This window comes from Sceloporus undulatus, chromosome 5, assembly GCF_019175285.1.
Source record: "Sceloporus undulatus isolate JIND9_A2432 ecotype Alabama chromosome 5, SceUnd_v1.1, whole genome shotgun sequence".
NCBI lineage: Eukaryota > Metazoa > Chordata > Lepidosauria > Squamata > Phrynosomatidae > Sceloporus > Sceloporus undulatus.
In genome coordinates this window covers 66493499-66518314 of record NC_056526.1, presented here as the reverse complement: position 1 = coordinate 66518314, position 24816 = coordinate 66493499, and the positions used below count along the sequence as shown (strand labels likewise).

Genomic DNA, 24816 nt, shown 5'->3' with positions numbered 1-24816 from the left:
TTCTTTTACTTGGGATTGCTGAATAGCCAGACAGATACACCTTCTAATTTGCAAACATCAAATATTCTCTCTCTCTTAAAAAAAATATGATACTGCAAAGGGAGTTTCAGGGTTAATTGTCAGGCTGCAAAATATTCTCTGTATATTTTTAAGTCCAGAAGGTATCTGTGGGCACTTGACATTGGAGACTAATTGGCATAAGAATATTTGGAGAAAATGTACAGAGTGCCCCAAATATTTGTGGCATATTGTGCAGAAACGGACAATGCAGACATGTCTAGGAATTCTAAATGACAAAGAACCATGAGATATGAGACGAAGAATAAGAGTTCACATAAATACCATATAAAACTCTTACCATTTAATGTGACGTAAATAGAGACCATGGTGGTGTGATGTGATGCATACTTGCTGGGAAAGAAAGAGAGACATTCTGAAAATTCTGATATTGCATGCCAAGGGCATTTATTGAATTTTTTATCTTATCTGTTTAAAATGGCAGAATTCTATTACCTGAGTGCTTCATTGGGTCAAAGGCCTAAACACCCTAAAGTACCACATCCCATCTGATCTTGGAAACTAAGCTGGGTCAGCCCTGGTTAGTATAGGGTGAGTATCCCTTATCAGGAATTCCAAAATCCAAATTACTCAAAAATCCAAAACTTTTTCAGCTACAACATAAGTGGCATAGTAGCTACTTGTACTGTGGGCCCTTCCCTTATGCGTGGATCCATTCCGGATCCCCCCACGTAAGGGGAATTCCGCATATGCTTGTGCCGCATTGGAAACAAATGGCATACGCTATTTGCCCAATTGCAGCATGGCTTCAGCGTAAGCTTGAAGCCATGTATGGTGCACCCACGTACTGTACTGTATTTGCGAAGTTGGACAGAGATGCAACTAGATAGAGATGTAAGGATCTGTGAAATGGTGGGCATCCATGTCTCCTGCCATTTCACAGATCCTCAATCTCTCTCAAGCCACATTGTTTCTCATTATGGATATTCCAGAATCCCAAAAGATCTCAAATATAGTACACTTCTGATCTGAAGTATTTATTCAGACTGTATTTCAATGGGAAACAACCAACAAATACCAAATGCTGTAGGCTATAGAGGAAGGAACCGGTAAAACCACCTCTGAGTATTCTTTGCCTAAGAAAACTCTATGAAACTCATGGGATCACCATAAGTTGATGGGTGACTTGAAGGCAGATACACAAACACGCATATTTGGTCATCTTGAAATAAATTCAAGCATAAATTATTTTCATTTACACTTGTTTTTTATTTAGAAACATTGTCTTGAATTAAGCAAAAAGAAAAAGAAAAAAGGTCTTTGTAGCAGATAACTGGAACAGAGAACGTTCCAGAAAGAAGTCTGAGTATTAAGAGATGGTGCAGGTAGTGATTTATATCATAGTCCTTGGCTCACTGAGAAATAGAATATTAAGGTAGTGTGTGATGGTTTAAAGATAGAGGGAGTACAAAATGCCACATTGTACAAGATACAAGAAAGTATAACGTGTACATCAAAGCAAATTATCATGGGCCCATATCATTATATGATGGTCTTTCATGAAGATAGGCTTAGATCATTTATAAGTAGAATATGAGTTTATCAGTAATGATTAGCCATGACAGCTAGAGGTTTATTGGCACTGTACTTTTGATTCCCAGATGTTAGAGGAAAGCAAAGAAATGACAACCTTCCCCATTTTCTCCTCCTTCATAGTTTTTACACAGCGTTGATGTTACTTTTGGAGATAGTATTCTGAATCAGATTAATCTTTGGTTTTATTCAACAAAGCAAATTTTAGTGTTTGAAGCATCTACAAAATATGATTAGTTCAAAGAAGCCAAATTCAAATCTTGATCTGTGCTCCTAAATAATTTCAAAGCCATTTTTAAAAAAACAAAAAATGAAAGTTTTCTCCCTTCCCTGGTTGATTTAACAGTAAACTGGGGTTTACAGTAAAAGACGTAGTAGATGTTTTCAACTACCTCAGTGCTGGAGGAGTTGTAGGAGAGTGTCACGCATTTAACATTAAACAAGGGTTTAAAAATGGGATCAAAAGAATAATAGCTTGAAGCTGCAATATAGCAGCTTCCAATATAGCATGGCATTCTCTCCCTGTGTCTGTATGTGTGTGTCCTGGTGTAATTTTGAGTATAATAGCCATGTTGCCGCAGCTATATGGTGCTCCTTCAGTGCTGTGTCATATGGACACAGTGCCAGAGGAGCGCCATGTGGAGCAGTGCACGGCATCAGGGCGCCCTGGGGAGTGTAGTCAGTTGTGCGTCATGAGAACACTATGCCCCGACTTCGCCCCCATGTCAGCCTGAATGCCTGGTGTGTACATATATGTACATATATGGTGTCATTCTGTATAAGGTTTTCCCCTAGCCCTGTTGAAAATTATTGTAGATATGAGGTTGGGATAGAAAGCTGAAAAACAAAGCAGTTTTCCTATATTGTTCAGATAATTCAGTCTTCATGGGGCATGTTGCACTACAGTTGGATCCAGAACATCTAAAACACATTCTTTCCTATTTATTTCAATATGATGGTTTAATAATTATCGAGTTTCATTAATTTCAGTGGGCCCAAATGTGAGATACTTACTTGGGTTCTAACCCATGAAGTGTTCTCCCCCTCCTGTTGAATATTGATTTGTGCAGTGCAGGAAGATCAAGCTATGAATTGAATATGAAAGACAGAAGAATGTTTTGGAATGTATGTACCAAGTTTCATTCTATTTTTTCAACCAAATTTGGTCACAAGCTTGTAGACTGCCAAAGAAGCAAGTCATAGCATAGACTCCAGCTGGTCAATGAAAAACACAAGAATATTTTGATGAGCAAAATTATCATTTACATTTCTTAAAATTGTGAATTAGCTTTATTAAAACATGGAACTTGAAGATAATGTTATCTAGTTAGTATCATGATTCACCCTCTGGAATCTGAAAAATTGGACACAGATTTCAAGGAGTGTATGGCTCCAGATAATGATGGTTTCTCTGAATCGGAGGATCTGGAGGCTGAAACAGTTAAGGGGCGCTCTCCCCAGCATGACTTGGCAGATGCTGAGAGCATCTCCTTTCTTTGAAGTTCACAGAAGAGAAGGAGAGGCTTTGTAGGTCTCAGTGTCTGTCAAATAAGGAACACTGACTCATTAAGCACCTAGCAATCTGAGGCAGCTACTTATAAATCTCCAAGCAGCTCCTCTGGATTACTGGCTTGTTTTAACAACTCCTGGACTGGCTGACAACATTATTCTTGTTTCTCTATTCCACTTGTTGGATTACCTGTAACTGACTTAGACTGGATTGACTACCCTATAGCTCTTTGCCTTACAATCACTTGACTCTTGGGGTCACTTATTGACTGCAGTTAGACAGTTAGAATGGACAGTTAGAATGGAAGTTGAGCAGGCACACATTATGTTGTATGAAGAACTCAGTGCATAGATAAATACTTTTGGTATGTTTTCATTAGCTGAAAATCTATTTCTGTTCCCAATGAATAGCCACATCAATTGGGGTGATGTTTATGGGTCTCATGTAAGTGTAAATAAATGCAATAAATTTAGATATTCAAACCTGGGTGACAATTAAAATTTTGTGTAATAAAGGTAGCTTGAGGGTGTTTTTTTCTTTTTCTTTTTGCCAGCTTTAGCAACTGAAATATATTTTACACTTGAACAACATTTGACAAATGGCTTCTCTTGTTCTTTGCTTCTTCTTGAGTTTAGAGAACAGCTGAACATATATTCTTTAAGTTGTCACTTGCACAAGCTTGTTTGCCCAAAGCAACAGTAAGAAATGACAAACAGATTGAATTGTGCAACATATGAGATACTATTAAATGTGTGGTTGGACACTGCTTGGGATAAATTTGTACAGACATATTTTAATTAGCTTAAAATACTATACACTGAACAAGGAGGCCTCATTTAATCCCTTTGACAGCACCTTCATTAGAATGTTTTTCACACCCTGATACAGCATGCTGTGAACCTGACACAGCTTTGATAGCACTTAATTATGAGACAATTCATTCAACATTTTATTTGGGAGAATTGGAGTTAGTGGCACATTTTTTCTTTCTGAGAAATGATGACAAAGAACTTAATTGCCTATTGATATGGAAAACATCTTGATAGACAGCAACCATGACTTAAATCTAACATGATGTTCACAGTAGCATTGGGATGTTTGACGTTATTACCTGCAGCCCTCTACTGTATTTCAGGACTCAACAGAGTTTTTTTCTGTAGGAAAGATTTTTAAAGGTCCTTTCTGGGGGTTTTGGGGGGTACATTTTTGGAGCACCTTTGAGGCTAACTATGCAAAGTAAGTTGTAGCATGAGCTTTCATTGACTTGGTCTACTTCCTCAAATGTGTGGAGTCAATGCATGTGAAGAAGTAGACAAGAGCCCGTTACAGACGGGCTCTTCCGGCGTGCCCCGTCACATGCTAGGGGTTGGCCGAGGACCTAGCGTCCACACCAGCCTCACCCCTAGCACGTGACAAGGGCGTAAAGATGGCGGCACCCTATACACACAGGCGCCACCATTTTTATGTGCTGGATGCATAGCATCCTCACGTCGCGCACCGGATGTGACGCTGCAAGTGCGCGAGTATCACCTCGCGGCGTCTCATCCAGGGTGGAAGAAGAAGTGCCATTTTGGCGCTTCTTCTTTGCTGCGTCCGGGAACCGCGTGGTTTGGATGCTGCGGTTCCCAGATGCAGCAACCAGCAGCGGCGCGAGACTGCCCCTTCTGGGCTGTCTGTAACGCGCCTAAGTCTATGAAATCTCATGCTACAGGGTTTTTTTACAGTCTCAAAGGTGCTGAAAGATCCCTTTGCATATTGATATTCCAAACTAAAATGATTATGCCCCCCCATTTCTTACAAGGCAGTCCACAAAATTTTATAAAGAAGAGAAATACCAAGGAGAACTCTATAAGGCACAATGTGTTCCTTAGAGAAGATGTGGGAGAAAAATGCAATTAATAACTAACAAATATTTTTTTTGGGGGGGGGGGCTCTTCTGTCCCAGTGGCAATAAGCATGTTTCTTTTTCTTTCCTGCTGAGTTTGGAGCGTCCTCCTTACTCTTCCCTGAGATGCACAGTTTGACAAATCTTGCTGAGGGTGTCTCAGAAGAACACATGCCTCTCCCTGCCTCCTAGCATGAGTCGACTAATTTTAGGAATTTGTTTTTAGTTGTTCAAAATTCCCACAACTGTTCATTGGCTGGGTGCTATTTTTCATGCTATCTGCAAAAATTTGTTTTTGTCCATAACTCCCAGATGAAAATGTTCAGGTTGTCAGGTACTTAAAAAAACCATGGTTATTACTACTGAAAGATGAGTTCTGGCAGTCTCTGATACTAGCTGTTTTGCACTATCACTGATGGAAATAGATTCCAAAAAATTGTTATGAATATATTACACAGTAAGCGCACCAGTCATGAGGATGCACAATAAGAAAACCATGCAAAATATCTGTCAAAGCCTCAATGAAATTCAGTGTACATTTTTTTTATTCAAGGTACCATAAGTTACATAGATTTGTACGGCAAGATTTTTTTTTAAAAAATGAAAGTCTACTGCTCTGTGGAATATTCTAAGTTTATAAACAGACAAGAGCAAACACATTTTGGTCTGCTTGAATAAATAAATGCTAAGATTATTTTATTTAAAGATGAAGCATGCTAAGAGTGAATGTCAGTTTACCCACAGCATTGTAGCTAAGAAATAAGTAACATGTCAAATTCATGAAAAGTTTAATATACTGGGGTGCCAGAAGTGCTGCATTAAATAATGGCTGAGATCCTGGATCAGGAGACATAGTTACAGTGATGGAGCTTTATCTCCATATGCTAAACCCCCCAAATTACTTTTTTTTAATGCAGGACACAAACATAGCCAACATAGTCAGTTTGTGATACTGGGTGAATGAGTGGGGATTTTTCCATTTCTTTCTCTGCTCCTCCCATACCCCAATGCCTGGTGCAACGTCCTCAGGTACAGGAAAAGAGATGAATGTGTCACCACTCACCCCCTGCTTTCTAGGAATGTGGATATGGCCATTTGAGGAGTGGGCCTAAAAGTCTGCGGTTTTTCTTTTTGCAGGGTGAGGGGAGAATGTTGGCCATTGTGTGGTGGATAGAAACTCTGATTTTCACGCCTGTAAACGTGAATTTTGGACATGAATCAGACTGAAGACCGTGGTCATTCACAAACAGGATGTCAGCCAATTTTTATCCCCAGCGCTATAGTTGATAATGTTTAAACAATTTTTTAAAAAAGTTATTTATCAAACTTATATCAGGTTTCTGCAAGAAATGTCACTGGAGGCAATCACATTAAAAATGAAACTCCATTAAAGCTTCAAAATAGAATAAATACATGATTTAAGCACATCTATAAAAAGCACTGGAGAAGTTTGAAGGCTTTTCATTAGCAAACCAGATTAAAATGCCCAAAGTCTGCAGGAATAATAACGTGTTTGTCTACTGATGGATGGAGAGCAGAAAAGAAGTCAGTCTAGCTTCCCTTAGCAGGGAGTTCCAGACTCTGGGAGCACCCCTGAGAAAGCTCTTTGACATGTCACCACCAAATATGGGTTTGTGGTAATGGGGCCACTGGCATTCTTATATGGGAGAATATGATCAAGTAAAATAGGGATGTATAATACATAATTAGCACTTTGTATTGAGCCTGAAGGAAAGACTGATAGCTAGAAAAGCTCCCTGTAATTGGCTCTAAAGTATCTATATACCTTTTCAAGGCATCCCCATGTAGAGCATACTATTATGGTTCAAAAGGGATGTAACTAAGGCCTGGTTCACCATGGCAAGGTCTGAGTGTTCTAAGTGCAAGAGAAACTGTCAAACTAGTTGTAGCTTTGCAAACTAACTTTTGGCTACCACAAGAAATGAATTTTGGATTAATCAAAAGATATACCCAAACTGTAAAACCAAGTCTTTATGGTGAGGCTAACTCCATCCAACACAGGCTGAATCTTTTCTCTTTCTGGTCTTCTTTTCAGCTGAACAAAGTGGATTTACCAAATCCCTCCTCATTTTCCCTAAAGCCCCCAGATTTAAATGGGTGGGAAGAATTGTCTGAAAAGAGTTCAGAATGCCATCTTCAGGACCGCCTTAAAGCACTACAGTTTACATTTGTTCATATACCAACCCGCCAGTTGACAGTTTTAAAAAACTGTTGAAAATATAGAAAATTAAAATCAAAAGTGACTTCCAGTTACTTGAGTATCACATTTTTGCCACAGTCTGTGTCTTAAGACAGTGAATTCCACAGTTTTGCTATGTGCTGTGTGAAAAAGTACTTCTTTATATTTGTCCAAAAATATCCCAGCATTCAGTTTCAGTGTGTGACCTTGGGTTTGTAGGTTTATGGCAGATATAATATAACAAGGCATTTTCCTTATTAAAGCAGGGGCAGATTGGGTCAACAACATAAGTCACCTTCCTGTCCTGTCACTGCCATCACTGCTCTTATCGGTGTTAATGTGGAGTTCTGATTTTTTTTGCACCAATATATTCCATATTACACTTACTTACACAGAGTTTTTATTTTCCATCCTAATGCCTATGTTTCTAGTTTGGAGAGTTCTCCATGAAGCTTATCAGAATTCATGGTGGGTTTTTTGTTTGTTTGTTTGTTTTTGCCAGTGTAAATAATTTCATGTCTTTACCAAACTACTCAATGTAACTCCAGATCTTGCACCTGGAGATAATCTACTCTTCAAGCTTGATAAATGTACCGGTTTTCAGAATATTTTGTCTGAAATCTTGTACATGCCAATACAAATCACAGCTTTTGCACTTAAAGTAGAATACTGTAGGGGAAGGGTGCATTAGGAGTCTGTTTGGGAAACACTATTTTAGTGCAATTTATTCTGTGTTTCCAGTCTGCTAGAAAAGCACATTTGCAAGTTTGCAAAAAGCATAATGACTTGCCTGCATGGCTTGAGCCTCTCAACCTGCCTTAAAAAGAATTCCTGATCCCTGATGACATCAGTCCTTCAACCTTCCAATGACATCTCCCACCAGGTTTACCTAAATAGTAGAAGGAAGAGGGGGAATGGTGTACTGATGGAGCCATTTCCCCTCATTTCTGAACAATAACTAATTGAAATAATTGTACATTTCTGGTTCTTCTTATAACATTTGGGAGATGATTTATGTTTACTTGGAAGGTAAAAGGATAGGGCTTATTACTTTTCCAGACAATGTTCCACCTCACTGGCCAATCGTGCAATTTTGGAAAAGAGAGAAGCCATGTTGTTTTTTCCTTTGGTCAAGATGCACTGCGTATTAGTGTCCTGCCAAAGATGTCCAGCTTTCCTGTTTTGGAATAGTGATTTTTAATTGCTTGTTCATATGTCAAAAGGCAATTCTATGAAGCATGTTTTTTAAAAGAAAATTAAAAGAAAATCAGGACACCAATTTTCATATTTGGTGATCTCTACCACTCTGATCTTGTATGCATTTTTGTACTATATATTGTTTATGTAGCAGATTTGCTGTTAAGTGGCAGGAAATTCAGTAGCAGCTTTAGTGTGATAGGAATGAACAGTTTTCATAAAGGTGGTAATGATATCTGTCAGAAGCAGTTGGAATAAAGCATTATTATCAGTTTTGTTTAAAATGTGCCTAAAAATAAAGACGCTAGAGAGGAAATATTCATGTTATCTATTCCACTTTGGAAACATGGTCAGTGTCCAAATAAGCAGTGTTGCAAGGTACAGCTGTTTAGAATTATGAGGAGCTGTGTTTTCTTGGCTATGTTTATACTGAATACAAAAAATTAAGTTAGCTACTTGGATACATTTAAGCATTGCTGTTTCCACCTGGATTCAATGGGTCCTTTCTTTCCTAAGAGCCTTATATTTATAAGAGCTGCCTTATATCCCTGTCTTCAACATGGTCACTGGCCCTTATTAGGTTATTGGGTTTTAAAAAAGGTATGTTGGTTTTAGAGGAATTTGGCATTCTTAAAAAAAATAAACTCAGATTTTCACCATCCTTTTCAGTTTTTTCACAACTTGCTTTGACATTTCTGCTTGTAATATGTAACTGAATGAAATGATCTGGAAAAGAATTATCCTGCAAACAGTAAGAAAATGGTTAAAGTAATAGATTTTCAAAGCACTGATATGAAACACAAAAGTCCATTCAAAAGCACTAAAAGAAATCACACTAGAACATCAGTGCTTGCACTTAAAGCTGATTAACAACTGAATTGAAAAGAAAATATCAAATTTGTGAAAGAACTGTGTGTGGTATGACATTTTAATTACAGTATGTTTTTTTCAAAGTCAGCACCCAAAAAAACGTTAAAAACAGCCACAATATTGAAGAAAATGTGTTTTTTTCCCCATTGCAGGCCTGTGTTATTTAATAATGAAGGTCATTTTGAAGGTATTTGTTTAAAAACGAAGTCAGAGATAACATTTTCTAGAATGAACTGTACAATATCTTTTTCAAAAACTAATTATATAAAACATGTTGTCTGAAAGTCACATTATAGTTCTCACTAGCAGAGGTACTCATCTTCTCAAGACTTAGAAATCTGCTAGTTCACCATTGCAGTGCTCCAGTTTCTTATTTATCTTCTCTATTTTAGCCATTGTTCTCTTTTGGTCTTTTCTTCTGTCCCTTCCATGCTGCTCAGCCTTTTCTTCTAGTTACTCTCCTTCTTACCAGGCACCAGACATTTTCTGACCCTGTCAACTGTTTGGGGACCCTGCCTTCTGAATAATTGAATATCTCAGATCACCCTATAGCTCTCTAGGTCAAATTAGAGAGATCAAGTGATTAAAGGTTGTCTTTTGAGTTGCTAGTACAATTTGTTCAATTAAAATTAAGTACTTCATTTTGAAGAGAGAGAAAATAACCATCACAATACTCACCTGTGATTTTTCTTAATCCGGGTTTCAGGCATCCAGGTTTCATAGTCTTGGAGCTGTAATAGGCATACAGACACACGTTCTCTGTTATTACCAGACATTCTTATTTACTCCTTAAAAATGCTAATTTCTGGCTTATCATCTTTCATGCCATAGCAGTTCTAAGATCCTTCATGATTTCATTTTTTTGGTATACTTTTTTGTTGACTAATTTGTAGAAACTGGTGCTCATGTGCATTGAGTAACCGTGAAACTTTTATTTTCTTTTTTGCCTCAATGGTAGTTTTTCCTGCTTCCAGTATGATTTTCCTTTACCCCCCGTTTGACTGGGATTCTGTTGCTGGCTGTTATTTTGGGAAAGCTGTTTAGATCATTTCTGGCTAGCACTTTTGTTTCCTATCCATCTTTAATAGCCGTGGTTTTTGATGGAAGACAACATTTTTCTTACAGCAGCAGCCCTGGCTGCCTGTTAAATCAATGGCTGTTTCTCAGGATATATTATCCCCCTTCCCCAACACTGCTTGATTTGATATCTAACAAGAAGGAGAGGCAAGATATTATAAAGAGAATGTTTTTAGACATACAACACCCTTACTTTATCATCATCTGCTTTTAGTTACAGCTGGTCATGTTTTCTGGTTCTTTTACTTGGAATATTTCACGTTTCTCTGTGGAACCAAGCACATTTAATATTAGTATACTGTATTGTGGTGCTGTGTGTTGCCCCGCAAGTGATATTAGAAATATTTCTGGCAGCATGGGGCATGAGAATCTAACAGATGGCAAGAAGCAATCTTCTCCAGCTGCTTTCTGGGTATAGATGTACTGATTGACCAGGAATACCCATAGATATCCAATAGTCCTTTTGTTCAATTCAATAATGGACCATAACATTTCCATTGTTTGTGCAGTGGTTTCTGCCGTCCTCTTTGGAGCTGAAGTCTGCTTCTATGGACCTTCTTTATTTATAAGTATGGGTGAAGAGTGCTAAGGTTTTGGTTCTTAAATTTTTTAAAATCTGATGGCTAGCGATTATTTCCTAATATTTTTATTGTGGCCAGAGAGCTTTTCTGTGATCAAGTTGTTTTATTTAAATTCTGGTGTGGAGATTGGTAGGGGGACCTTATCCACTGATAGTTTAATCGGAGTGATATAGATTTGATGGTGAGCAGAACTTAGGAAAGGTACATTTTGTACTATATTGTGCAGAAACCATAGCCAACATGTACACATACTAGATAGGGGATTCTGGGAGTTGTAATTAAAAAGAAGTTTTCCAGATTCTGATTGTAAGGTACAAAGAGTAAAGGGTGAGGCTATAACTTTTTTTCATTGTATGAGAAGCAGTTTGTTATTTGAGAAGTAAAGAAAGAGAACACAGTATTCTTTTTATATTATAGATAGTGGAATGCTTCGCCGAAGCAATAGCATCAATGTCTATACATAACTAAACCCCACTAATTTCAGTGGGGCATACGGGGTGGCCTCACTAGGATTGCTGCAACCTGGTGTGGTAACACATGGTATTTCCCCACCACAACCATTGATCTCCTCCCATATCACACTATACAGAATCTTTAGTAATGTTTTTTGTACCAATGTTACCCACCAATCGTAATTCCTGTATATCACTGAATGTAATGGTAATGGTTAAAATAATACCTTTAAATTACAATAACATATGCACAGCCTAGATGTGTTTTCATGTACATAGTTTCATGTGGTTAAAGTGGAAATTTGGTAAGATGTGATGTTTTTAAAGAAAACACACACACACACACATATATACTGGGGCCTCTCCTTTCTCCTCCCACTGAGCCTTGCCCCACTCATACGATCCCGTCAGCATTTTAAAAGGATACAAGTGAATAGCACAACCCATTTCTGCCAAAAGTCAGAAGTTTGGGAAACAGTCGTGTCAACCCCCTTAGCTTGTAATCTGGTGTGGGCTGCACGGCCTTGCATGTACTGTTTAGTAGTGCTGAAAGGATCACCTCTAGGTTTTCGTACATATGATTTGACACTGTTTATGGGACCATTTATACCACACACAAAGTTATAGTACTTTATCCCACTTTATAAGGGGACACGATGGCCAGCAGTGAAAATGCTGACTCTGATGCCAGCAAGATCTGCAGATGGCCAGTTCAAGAACGAAGTGCCACATAATGGAGTGAGTAAATATGCAAGTAGGTAGATAGGTACCACTTTGGTGGGAAAGTAACAGTATTCCGTGTACCTTGGCATTTAGTCATGCTAGCCACATGACCATAGAGTTGTCTTTGACAAAGCTGGCTCCCTTGGCTTAGTAAGAGTTGAGCACCACCCACAATAGTCAGACACAACTAGACAATTGCATCAAAGGGGAAATGTTTACGTTTACATTTATCCTGCCTTAACTGCCATGACAACATCCCATGGAATCCTGCTATTGACTAAATGAAGGATTATTTAGAAGTGGCTTCTTGTTATTTTGGAGGCATGGTGTTCAGACAATACATGCCCCCAGAGTGGCTGGAAACCGCTCCAATGCTGGCTTTCAATTCCAAGGACCGGAACAAAAAGGACCTATTTTAATCCTACTTCTGGGTGGCACGGGTTTGCACTACAGTGGCGGCATGCTTTGAGAGCCGGCCATGCAGTCATTGTGGTCCCAGCTTGATTGTGGGTAGAGAGTCTTTTGGCCACTCCTTTCCGACTGTCTGCCTCGCCCCATAGAATCATAGAATTGGAAGAGACTACAAGGACCATCCTGTCAACCACCCTACCATGGAGCAATACACAATCAAGGCCCTCCTGACAGATGGCCATCGAGCCTCTGTTTAAAAACTCCCAATGAAGGAGACTCTGCCACACTCCAAGACAGCAGATTCCACTGTTCTTACCAGCAGGAGGTTCTTCCTAATGTTTAGTGGAATTCCTTTTCCTGTAACTTAACTCCATTGCTCTGTGTCCTATTCTCTGGAGAAGCAGAAAACAAGCTTGCTCCATCCTCAATATGACACCCCTTCAAATATTTAAACATGGCTATCATGTCACCTTCTCCTCTCCAGGCTAAACATATCCAGCTTCCTAAGCTGCTTCTCCTAGGGCATAGCATCCAGAGCTTTCATAATTTTGGTTGCCCTCCTCTGGACTCATTCCAATTTGTTAATATCCTTCTTGAATTGTGATCCCCAGAATTGGACACAATATTCCAGGTGAAGTCTGACCAAAGCAGAAAATAATGATTCATGTTCAGTTTGTGGTCCACTAAGACTTCTAGATCCCTTTCACATAAACTGTTGTCAAGCCAGGTGTCTCCTATCATATATCTGTGCATTTCATTGTTTTCCCGCCCTAGTGTACTAGTTTACATTTCTCCCTGTTTAAATTCATTTTCTTTGTTTTGGCCAAGCTCTCCAACCTGTTATGGTCATTCACTATGAATTATGATCTTGTCTTCTGGGGTATAGACTACCCCTCCTAATTTGCAAATTTCATAAGCATGTCCTCTATTTCATTATCTGGGTCATTGATAAAGATATCGAATAGCACTGGACCCAGGGCAGACCCCTGTGGCAGCCCACTAATCACTTCTTTCCAGGATGAAGAGGAGCCATTGGTGAGCACCTTTGGGTTCAGTTGATCAACCAATTCCAAATCCACTGAACAGTCACATTGCCTAGCCCACATTTCACTGGCTTACAAGAATATTACAGTGAACCATTTTGAAGGCCTTACTGAAATCAGGCTGTGCTACTTCCACAGCATTTTCATCTACACACTTGTAATATATCATATGTACATATCCAAATCAATAAAATGAGAAACTGCTATTAATTTATAGCAATTACAAGTCTCTTTAGACAAAGCTACAGTTTGTTTCCTATACCATATTGAAGTTCCTTGCTTAGCAGCTTTTGTTGCTTCTGAAAAGGTATAAATATGTTAAAGAGATTTAAAAAGAGAGGGAAAAATGACTCCAGGCAGCAATAAAGTAACAAAACAAAACAAATTTAAACCTCACAACCCATCGACATTGACAATGATACAAATTGGACACTTATTATTATCACTATTTCTACTGAGATTTGTTTTCTGCAGATTAATCAGAATGGAGTTTGTAGCCTTAAGGGGAAATAAAATTGTATTGTTCATGTCAGTGGAAAATACTTCTAGAGATTTAATTACTGTATTGATTGAACTAATTATAAAATTACACAGATTGAAAGTCCAGCAATAGAAGGATTTAGCAATAACTGTAGATAATTTTGTAAAACCAATACAACATGTAGATAAAAGCAGATTAATTCAGATGATATGCTTCCAAATCTGGAAGAAAAAACCCTCAGAATCTATAGCCCGAAACAGACTGGTGTCTTGGAGCTGCTTCTGGCCCCTCTAGCCCCTATTGGCTCCCAGTTGGCCGAGGGCTGTGGCTACAACACAGCCTGCTCTGAAAGCGGACCATCCATATGGTCCTGAATTGGCTGCCGGCAAGGAGCTCTTTTTCTGTGCTAGCTACTTATTCCTACACCTTCTGGCTGATTTGTTTGTATACAGGAGTCTGAGGCGTTGTCTGCACGCCCCACCCCTGAAGTGACTGGAATCTGCCATGCCCAGCCTGGAGGATGACTCGGAGGACTCAGGGCATGAGCCAGAGCTTCTGGGACCTGAGCCTGCCATCGGGGAGCCTGAGGCTGGCCCTAGCTCTGCTATAGCAGAGTCTGTGGCCTCTCCAGAGGTTCAGCAGCCAAGTCTGCCTGTGGCTGAGTCTGTGGACATAGAGGAAGATCAGGGAGGTGTGCCTACGTTCAGGGAGCATCAAGCCAAAAGGGAGGGCCTTCGAAGGTTGGGGAAGATTTATCAGAAACACGCTGGTAATCAGACACACCTGAACGCCTGCTGCCTGCCCATTTAAACAATTGGAGAATATGTGTCTAGTTGTCAGTGATTATCTGACCTTCCTGAGGAAAGACTCTGGCTCTGGCTCCTGTGGCTTTTTGGACCAAACCCTTGCTTCTTAGACTACTGACCTATCTTAATTATCTGGAACCCTTGACCTTGGACTGCCATATTGACTTGCCTATCTGCTACTTTGAATCTCGGACCGTTTGATCCCTCTTCTGATACTGCATTTAGACTCAAAGACAGTATAGCTTTGCACTGACTCTGCCAGACAGTGGTTTGTTTGTTTGGGAACTAGGCTGGTCTTATCAGCCATTTGGCCACTTTCCCAGACAGAATCTGCTTTTTTTGACCCTTGTGTTACAGGCCTACATCTAAATATGGTTAAAGGTATGCATATATTCACCGTTAATGGCAATCTTAATCTGATATACATGAAGCAATTTCAGCATTATTTATTATAAGAATTACAGTGGGTCCTTGTTATCCGCTAGGGTTTGGTTCCAGGACACCCCCCCCCCTCCGGTGGATAACAAAATCCGTAGATGCTCAAGTCCCATTAAATATAATGACACTGCAAAATGATGTCCCTGTCAGAGTATAGAGTCCTCTTTGTGAGTACTCGGCAGTTCAGTAGTTATTTATCCAGATGGCAGCTTCTGCTTGGAAGGATTTTTCCTTTCCAGCCTGCACAGAGCTACACAGCAGAGACCTTCCAGTGGTGTTCCTGTTCTGCCTTACCAGCTTTATATTGGCCTTTAATAGTATTGGGCATACATGTGCATGTCTTCTGCATGTTGCATGTTTAATCCTGATCATACATGCCCCAACAGTCCCTTATATAAAATGGAAAATCAAGGTTTGCTATTTGGAATTTGGAATTTTTGGAATATTTTCAATCCGTGGATGTTTGAATCCGTGGATAAAAAATCTGTGGATAAGGAGGGCCGACTGTATAAGTAAGCTGTGGATAGGTTTGCCTTATTGCTGATGGGGATGTGTCACCTCCTCATATGTCACTAGCAGTATTAAAGGAAATATATTTTCATTTTTATAATAGTTATATCTATTATTATTATTATTATTATTATTATTATTATTATTATTATTTGTATCCTGATCTTTTCACAGAACTGGGGCTCAGAGCCATTCCTTCTTACTTCTTTTTCGGTTCCATTTATGCCACTGCAAAATGTGAAATGTGTTCAATTCTACAACTTCAAAATATGTATTATAGATGTGAAAATTTCAGTCTCAAAAGTATTGCACTTCTTCAAATGCCACATCTATTCCCCCTTCCCATCCTTGGTTTTGTTTACACTAGAACCTATCCTAGAACTATCTTGGGATATTTCTGAAACTATTTTGCTGTTCTGAGGGCACATGGGCTGGTATTATTCCAGATGAAATCCACAAATGAGAACTGTACTGTTCCTCATTCTGAGACAAATTCAATTCTGTGCGACATGTTCTCAGCATTTACATAGTGATGGATCTGCATTAGTCTAATATGACTCATGGAGCTCAATTGGTACCGGTCCCAAATCTGTTCTGATGCTTCCATGTTTTAGTTTGTTTTAATTTGAAAGACAATGTGCTTTAGACTGTTAATTCTTTTTACTGTTTTATATTTTAAATTGTTTTAAATTTTTAAAGTTTATTTTACGATACACTGCCTAGAGATCCTTTGATATTTGCTTCAGAGAGATGAATAGAAAAATTTAAATAAATATCTGTATACATAAATGAAATGTACAAAGCAACAGCACACTTTTGTGGAACAGTACCATTACCACATTGGCTATAGTATTTATTTGTAACTGACTCATTATGTATATTTTCTTTGTGACCCAATGTATTATTACCCACAACCCCTGCTATCCCATGTAGTTTTAGGAAACACATGCTCCTCACTATAGTTTTTGATCTATATAGAATAAGTGATCACCATAATGAAGGCTGTGGAGCTCTGCCTGAAACTGATTTTGATGGTAAAGAACAACTAGATTAAGGATCAGGCTTTTTGTCTGGGAGAAGGGAAACCAATTGTTCCAAACTAATCATTCTGACAAAACAAAATAGGTCCTTTTTTTAAAAAAAAATGAATGTAGAGATAAACATAGAGGAAAGGAAAGACTTTCATTTGATAGCCATGGGGGTGAGGAAACGTGTCATGTTGAAAAAATGCAGTGTGCAGCTTCTTTTCTGGAAATGACAACAGATGTCATAGAAATCTCCACTTTGCATGGCACAAGCAGATACTGGGCTGAGAACAGATGAGGAAATGTGAGGAAACTCTAGCTATGCAGGTGGGTGACAAATATTTGGCACCTCAGGCCTATTTCTACTACTGTATCCATATTTACTCGTTTTATATGTATGTGGAGTGAGGAGAGGAACCTCACAAATGGAACCACACATGTGTGCAGTATCCCAAAAAAAATGGGGGGAGGAGGAGAGAAAATGGTTGATTGATTTTGTGACAGGAAAAAAAAAGATGAGTAGATCTAATCAGGTTGAAAAGTCCAGGAGATCCCACCCAGATGGCCCCAAACCCATCTGTCCTGAGTAGACAAACTTCTCTCTCCTTCTGGCTTAATCCCAGTTTTAACCAGGGTGACCAAACACATGTGAAAAAGATCTTGACATCTATGTTAGATTTATCCCATGTTAATCATGTTCAAGACAACAAAATGATCTGTGAGACTGCTCTGGTGGGATGAAAAATTGTGTGCTAATGTGAACTTTTACCCTCATGTAATTTAGGCTCTTGTTTCATATTCAATTGGGAGAGTATCTTTTCTTCCTACCCTGAAATTCTTACATTTTAATGCATTTTCCCTAATTTGCACTTTTGTTCACATAATCGGCCTGATTTATCTAATGTATGCAAATTTCCTCCATTGACTAAAACTTTTTTTGCATATTTTTTCAATTATATGCATTTTAGTCCTTGACATTTTAAAATATGTGTGTTGTTTTGCGTCTGCTATATTTCTTAGAAGGCTTGCAAATGTAAAAGGGGAAGCTTGCATTTTCTTGCAGCAATCCTCAGGAGGCATGAAAGTGCATGTTTAATCAAGTCTAGAGTCTAATCAAATTTCTTTCCATCTTCAGTGTATGTATGTGTAAGTTTGAATAGTATTGTAGTAAGAGTAAATCTGGAAATTAATAGAAGAGAAAATGACCAAAGGGCCATTTTATTCAGCCTCTGTCTCCAGCTCTGACCTAGGATCCTTTCCCCAGCTCCTGACTGAACATAAATGTGGGAACAGTGGAGAATAAGGCAAGAAGTAGAGTGACAGTTCTTATGCATGGAAATTATGATAGGAACAGGTAAAAAGATTCATAAAGTTAAGTGGAAGAGGCCATCTGGTTGGATTTTCAAAGTAGTACCATGTATTGGACTTGAAAGTGAAGTGATAACTGGTAAGATATGTTCCAGCAAATCAACTTGGTCAAAGTCCTGCTTGTTCTCCCTGCCCCCCTGCTAATTTTAAACTCTCTTTGGGGGCATCCCAATATTCATTGTATTCAAAATGATACTCTGTGGGAGAAATCACTGCTGATCTAAGCTGGTAGAAAACACTCCATTCTAATGAAGACAGATGTGTATCTCAAGTGATACACCTGGTCCATAAAATACAGTTGTCCCTCACATTCATGGGGGGGTTAGGGGCACCCACTACCCCAAAAGTGGAAAAAGACCCACAAATATAAATAAATATAAATCATGAATACTGTTCGTTTGTTTTACCTGAGAGAACATTTCTTTTGAAATCTCTAGGTCCTCCAGCAGAAGTTGACTACAGAGGACTTAGAAATTCCTAGAGAGAACATATTGATCAAATCCATGAATCATCCGATCCGTGAAGGGGATAGCAATGAATGGGGGGGGGCTGTACTCATAAATAAATAATAATAATAAAATCTTTATTTATACCCCGCCCTTCCAAAAGATCAGGGCGGCTTACAAATGCACCGAAGTGCGAGCAGTATACAGTTAAAAACACATTAAAACAACAGCAATTCATAAAACAATAAAAGACCCCATTAGCCCAACCTCACGGCCACGAGAGAGGAGGGAGGCCCACAGGATGTTTAGTCGGGGAATGCCTGATTGAATAGGAAGGTTTTGAGACCCTTCCTAAATTGGGCCAGGGTGGTAGATGAGCGGAGCTCTGTGGGCAGCGTATTCCAAAGGGCTGGGGCAGCTATGGAGAAGGATCTTCTGGCCGTAGCAGCCAACCTAGCCCCAGGCACCTTCAGGAGTTGCTGCCCAGATGTTCTGAGGGTGCGAGGCGGAATGTACGGGAAGAGGCGGTCCTTCAGGAATCCTGGACCCAAGCCATTTAGGGCTTTATAGGTAATCACCAACGCCTTATATTGAGCTCGGAAGCGGATGGGCAGCCAATGGAGATCTTTAAGCACGGGTGTTATATGGCTGGTCCTGGGAGCACCAGTGACCAGCCACGCTGCCATGTTCTGCACCACTTGCAGCTTCCGAGTTTGGTATAAGGGTTGCCCCATGTAGAGTACGTTGCAGAAATCCAATCTCGAAGTTACCAGAGCGTGTACAACAGTTTCAAGGTCCCTCTGGGCCAGGTATGGGCGCAGCTGGCGAATCAGCCGAAGCTGATAACAGGTGCTCTTGACCGTCGCATTCACCTGAGCAGTCAGGTGAAGGGACGAGTCAAGAAGCACCCCCAGACTGCGCACGGAGTCCTTCACAGGGAGCGTGACCCCATTCAGGACAGGTGGAACCACCGCCATTCCTGAACCAGGGGGGCCTATCGCTAGTACCTCCGTTTTCTCTGGATTAAGTTTGAGTCGGTTTTCCCTCATCCAGCCCATTACTGACTCCAAACAGGCCACGAGAGGAGAGAGGCCATCCCCAGTCACTGCATCAGTCGGAGACATAGAGAAAATGATTTGGGTGTCATCAGCGTACTGATAACCCCGCGCCCCATGTCTCCGGATGATCTCTCCCAGCGGTTTCATGTAAATGTTGAATAGCATAGGGGACAGAATGGCTCCTTGAGGGACCCCGGTTTTAAGGGCCCGCTCGCTGGAGCACACGTCTCCCAGCTGCACCATCTGGGACCTCCCAGAGAGGTAGGAACGGAACCACTGGAGCGCAGTGCCCCCGATTCCCACCTCAGCCAGGCGCCCCAGAAGGATACCATGGTCTATGGTATCGAAAGCCGCTGAGATGTCCAAGAGCACCAGCAGGGACACGCTTCCCCTGTCGACGCTCAGACGGAGATCATCGACCAAGGCGACCATGGCCGTCTCAACCCCGTGACCCGCCCGGAAGCCAGTTTGAAATGGGTCCAGATAATCCGTTTCATCCAAGACCGCCTGAAGCTGGATCGCAACCGCCCTCTCGATCACCTTCCCCAAAAATGGTAGCAGCGAGACAGGCCGATAATTATTATGTACCAGGGGGTCGAGGGAGGGCTTTTTTAGGATCGGTCTTACGATGGCCAATTTAAGATCCGATGGAAATCACCCATCCCTCAGAGAGGTGTTAATTATCCGGCGTAACAATAGTGTTACCACCGGTCCCCCCTGGGCTGCTAACCACGAGGGGCAGGGATCGAGAGAGCAGGTTGTTTTCCGAACACTTCCGAGGATCTTGTCCACATCCTCGGTACTCACCGACTCAAACTGATCCAGTATAACACAGTCCACGGAGGCTCTGGACACTTCTACCCTAGGCTCTGCAATAACATCGGCGTTCAGACCTTCGCTTATGCGAGAAGTTTTATCCACAAAAAAGTCATTAAAAAGGTCACAGCAGGCCTTAGAAGGTTCAAGGATCTGGTTCAGGGCAGGAGGGAGCTGAGTTAGCTCCCTGACTACCCTGAACAACTCTGCCGGACGTGACTCAGCGGACGCAATACGAGCACCATAGAACGAATTCTTTGTTGCTCGTATTGCCTCTCCGTAGTCCTTCAACAGCCGGTCTAGGAGAGTCTTGTCGTTTAAGCAAAGGTGTTTCCGCCAACGGTACTCTAGCCGTCGCAGAGCCCGCTTCCTCGCCCGGAGATCTTCCGTATACCAGGGCTTACGATTGGAAGCGGGCCTGAGAGGACGCTTGGGAGAACCCGGTCATTTAAACTGTGTGAACCACATGTAAAACAGGTTGAAACCCCTGTTCTCTGACTAGAGAACCACCCATCTGCAGTACGTTGATCTTGTCAATACTAAGTTTTAGTTTATTGGCCTATCCAGGTCTCCTGTATCCCCATCTGATTGACATGGAAGTATAGAACTGAGTAGCACACTGTACTACTGCTGCACTTAACTCCAGTCCCTAGATGAGTTGTCTTACCAGCTTTATATTGGCATTTAATAGTATTGGGCATACATAGAATGAGTACTATAGGTTGAACACCCCCCCCCCCTTCCAAGTATTGGCTGGTACTGGCTGTGCAGGTAGGAGAAGAATCCCTGTTTCATCTCACCTTGACTTTAGGCAACATCCTTCCCTCCTGCCTTGTTTCCCAATGACCTTTGTTAAAACTAAAGCTGGCACCTCATCTCCATAACCACAGGTTTTGCATTGTTATTGCTATTTTCACACTTAGCCTGCTTAAATAGATCTGTCCCTAGACCATCCAGTTCATGCATCTGAGGAAGTAGACTCAAGTCTACAAAAGCTTATACTACCTGCCTCTTTCTTTCAGTTAGTCTCAAAGGTGATACAAGATCCCATTGCATAGTAATTTTCCAGGCTAACATGACAATGTCTTTGAATTCTATTTCAGCCAGAATTCATGTATCCAGTCTTGGAGGTTTTTGTGGCCAATACATATGAAGCTGCCAAGAAGTCAAGGAGAATCACCAGAATCATACAGCCTCTCCTCTGCCTTTAGCATGAATCCAATAGTCAGGGCAAGCAACATTGGCCTGACTAATTGAGATGGGTATATAGCAAGACAGGGAAGTGGAACAGGCACTACACCATATACATGGTTAAATATGCAGCTTCAGGATTGGTGTGTTCTACACAAAACTAAACACCATGGAAGCTCTATATAAATTCAAGCTAGATTATGAGAAAATTGAAATAGTTAAAGATTTCCCATACCTTGGTTCAAACATTGAATCAAAAGGAGACTGTAGTCAAGAAATAAGAAGAACACTAGGAATGGGAAAGACAGCTATGAAAGAACTAGACAAGATCCTAATGAGTAAAGATACACAACTGAGCACTAAAGTTAGAATCATTTAAGCCATTGTATTCCCCATCACCCTGTAGGGATGTGAGATCTGGACAGTGAAGAAAGCGACTAAAAACAATACCAACTCGTTTGAAATGTGGTGCTGGAGAAGAGTTGAGAATACCGCAGATGGCCAAAAAAACAAACGAATCTTTGAACAGATCAAGCCTGAATTCTACCTGGAAACCAAGATGATTAAATTGAAGCTTTGCCACATCATGAGAAGCATGTTTCATTAGAAAAGATAATAATGCTAGGAAAGGTAGAAAGGCAGTAGTAAGAGAGTAACATTGCATGCCAGATGCTTAGACTTAATTAGTGAGATCATGGGCCTGAATCTACAAGACCTAAGCAAAGCAGTGGAAAATAGTGGGGCTTGGCGATGCCTCATCCACAGAGTTGCTATGAGCCAAGGTTGACTTGAGGACAGCTAACAGTAAACAACAACAAACAGTTAATCTACCAAGTAAATTGTTAGTGGTCTTAAAAATAGTTTGATAGGAAATAATACAAACATCTTTCCATATCATAATGTTAATGTATATAGATTAATCATTTTTGCAAGGCTTTAATGTAACTTCTTCTAGAATAAAAAGAGATAAACCCATGTATTGAAAGAAAGCTATAGAATTGTCCAGAATGGCACATGTTATATATTAAGCATACAGAAGCTGACATGTCAGTATCCATTTTGCTGGAATGAAACATACCTTCTAGTAGTTGAAACATAATTTCATTTGTTTTTGGCAGGCTAATCATATCATATTTTATTAATAAATCAAATGAGCTACCCTGATGGGTAAAGTCATTCCTGTCTGAAGGGTAGAGTGATATGTGATAGTTATAAGATGCAGGACTGACAAAATTTAGATGCACCTGTCACTCCTCAGGCTCTTAAAATGAGAAGCTGAACTTCTAACACAATAGTGAAGGAATTAAAGGATGGTAAGGCTTTTCTGATGTGGTTGCTCACTACACTCTTGTACACCTTAATCCTGTGTGACTAGCAATCACTCACTTATATAGTCTTGCAGAGTCTATCTAAATTTACAAGTGCTGTGGAAGATGAAGATTCATTTGGAAGGAATGGAGAAGAAAAGAGTATTACTTCCATCTTGCTTGACAGGGTGCCATTTGGAAAATTCTCAAGTGTTCTTATTTGTATATTCAGTGATGTATGCTTTTGGGCACTAATAGAGTGAAATCACCAATTAATTTTTTTTAAAGCTGGTGAATTTTAAATTAGTCAGATTTTGGTTTTGGAGCAGGGCTTTAATTATAGAGAAGAGAATGGACAGGCCTTCATGAATTTTTTACTTTATGACTTCATGCCCTGGCTTCTTCATGAACTTCTAAAACAGAGGCTCAGGATGACATCATTGGAGAGGGGAGCTGGGTCATTCTACCCCTTTTTAATTAAAATAACTATGAACTGAGATCTGTCTCAATAAACTCAAATATTACTATCAAATTTGGGTCCTAGGATGAGAGACAAAGTGAAGCAGGTGAAAATGTAATAAAGATGTATTATGGCTTACAAGAGAAGGCTGAATAATCTCCCCTGTGGAAGGAAGAGACACCATGTTGACATCCCATTTCAGTCTGAGATTTTGAAAATCTGACAGCCGCACAGCTGTATACCTGTAAAAGATATACAGTATTATGCAAAACTGGAGTGTCATTACTGATGCACAGTGCTTATCAGCCTATTTGATAATGGGTCCAATTTGAGCCACAGATGTCACTGTTGGCTTCTGGCTTCCCTGGACCTGCTTCAGATCACATGGTTTTTATGTTCTCATGGACCTGAGTGCTACCCAGTGTTAAAATACTCTGAATAACCTGAATATGACATATGAATGGTGTGCATGTGTCTGTGTGTATTATGTATGTATTAACAGACACACACAAACACAATCTCAAAAGCATTCAACAATGTACTGTCCTTCAACTGCAGTCTGAAGTGGTACATTCTTGCAAATCATTTGAGTATCATGTAGATTTCATTTTACATGATTAAAAATTAAGAAAAATTGACCCAACTTTACAACTTGAAAAGTAATTTCTCTTTTCTAGTACTGAAATATAACCATTATTGTACTTGGATATATCCTCTGAGAACACACACACACATTTCCAAGGCTATTAATTCTTTATCTCTGATGGAATCAGCATTCACATAAGTTGATTAAATGCCATAAGAATCCCACACACCAGAATTTGTAAGATTATATGATGCACTGAAGAACCCTTGTCAAAGGTCTGTGTATGCTTTTATATATAATAGTGTGTTATATTTCTTCTTCATATTGTCTGTGACTAACACATATGAGGCATTCTGTACCAGCACAGAGATCTTCGGAAACATCTAGAGCTGTGTTTTGGTGGTAATCAGAATGACCCATATGTATCAGTTCACAGAAGACCACTCAAAGAACTACAGTTAGGCAACCTGATCTTCTCATGCATTACCTTTGGTCAAATGTACATGTGTGATTGTATGTATAATTGTATATTATATTTCTTAAGTAATGCATTTGGTGATTGTGAACAAATGTCCTGGAAACCCCACAAGGCAAGCTAGTATCCATCTGTAACACAGGGTATAATTGAACAGCTGTTTATTGCAGAGCAGCAGACCACAGAATATGCCTCTGGTGTCCAGACATAAAATGAACTTTTGCATGTTGAAAATATGTTCCACTCTTTACTTCTTCCTAAATGAAGTGTAGCCAAAGCATTTTGCTGC

At 40.0% G+C, this 24816-nt stretch overlaps 1 protein-coding gene across 9 annotated transcripts in view; it reads left to right on the top strand.

Annotated features, from left to right (window-relative positions):
* IMMP2L (inner mitochondrial membrane peptidase subunit 2) overlaps nt 1-24816 on the top strand; it is a 594331-nt gene that overhangs the window by 70005 nt on the left and 499510 nt on the right. Inside the window, exon 4 of one of the 9 annotated variants that reach the window (XM_042468001.1) lies at nt 14494-17722. The exons of the other annotated variants lie outside the window; for them this stretch is intronic. Within the exon in view, the coding sequence (XP_042323935.1) occupies nt 14494-14533 (40 nt within the window). The 3' untranslated portion in view covers nt 14534-17722. Of the gene's footprint in view, nt 1-14493; nt 17723-24816 lie in introns of those variants that run through there. 9 annotated transcript variants of the gene reach the window in all.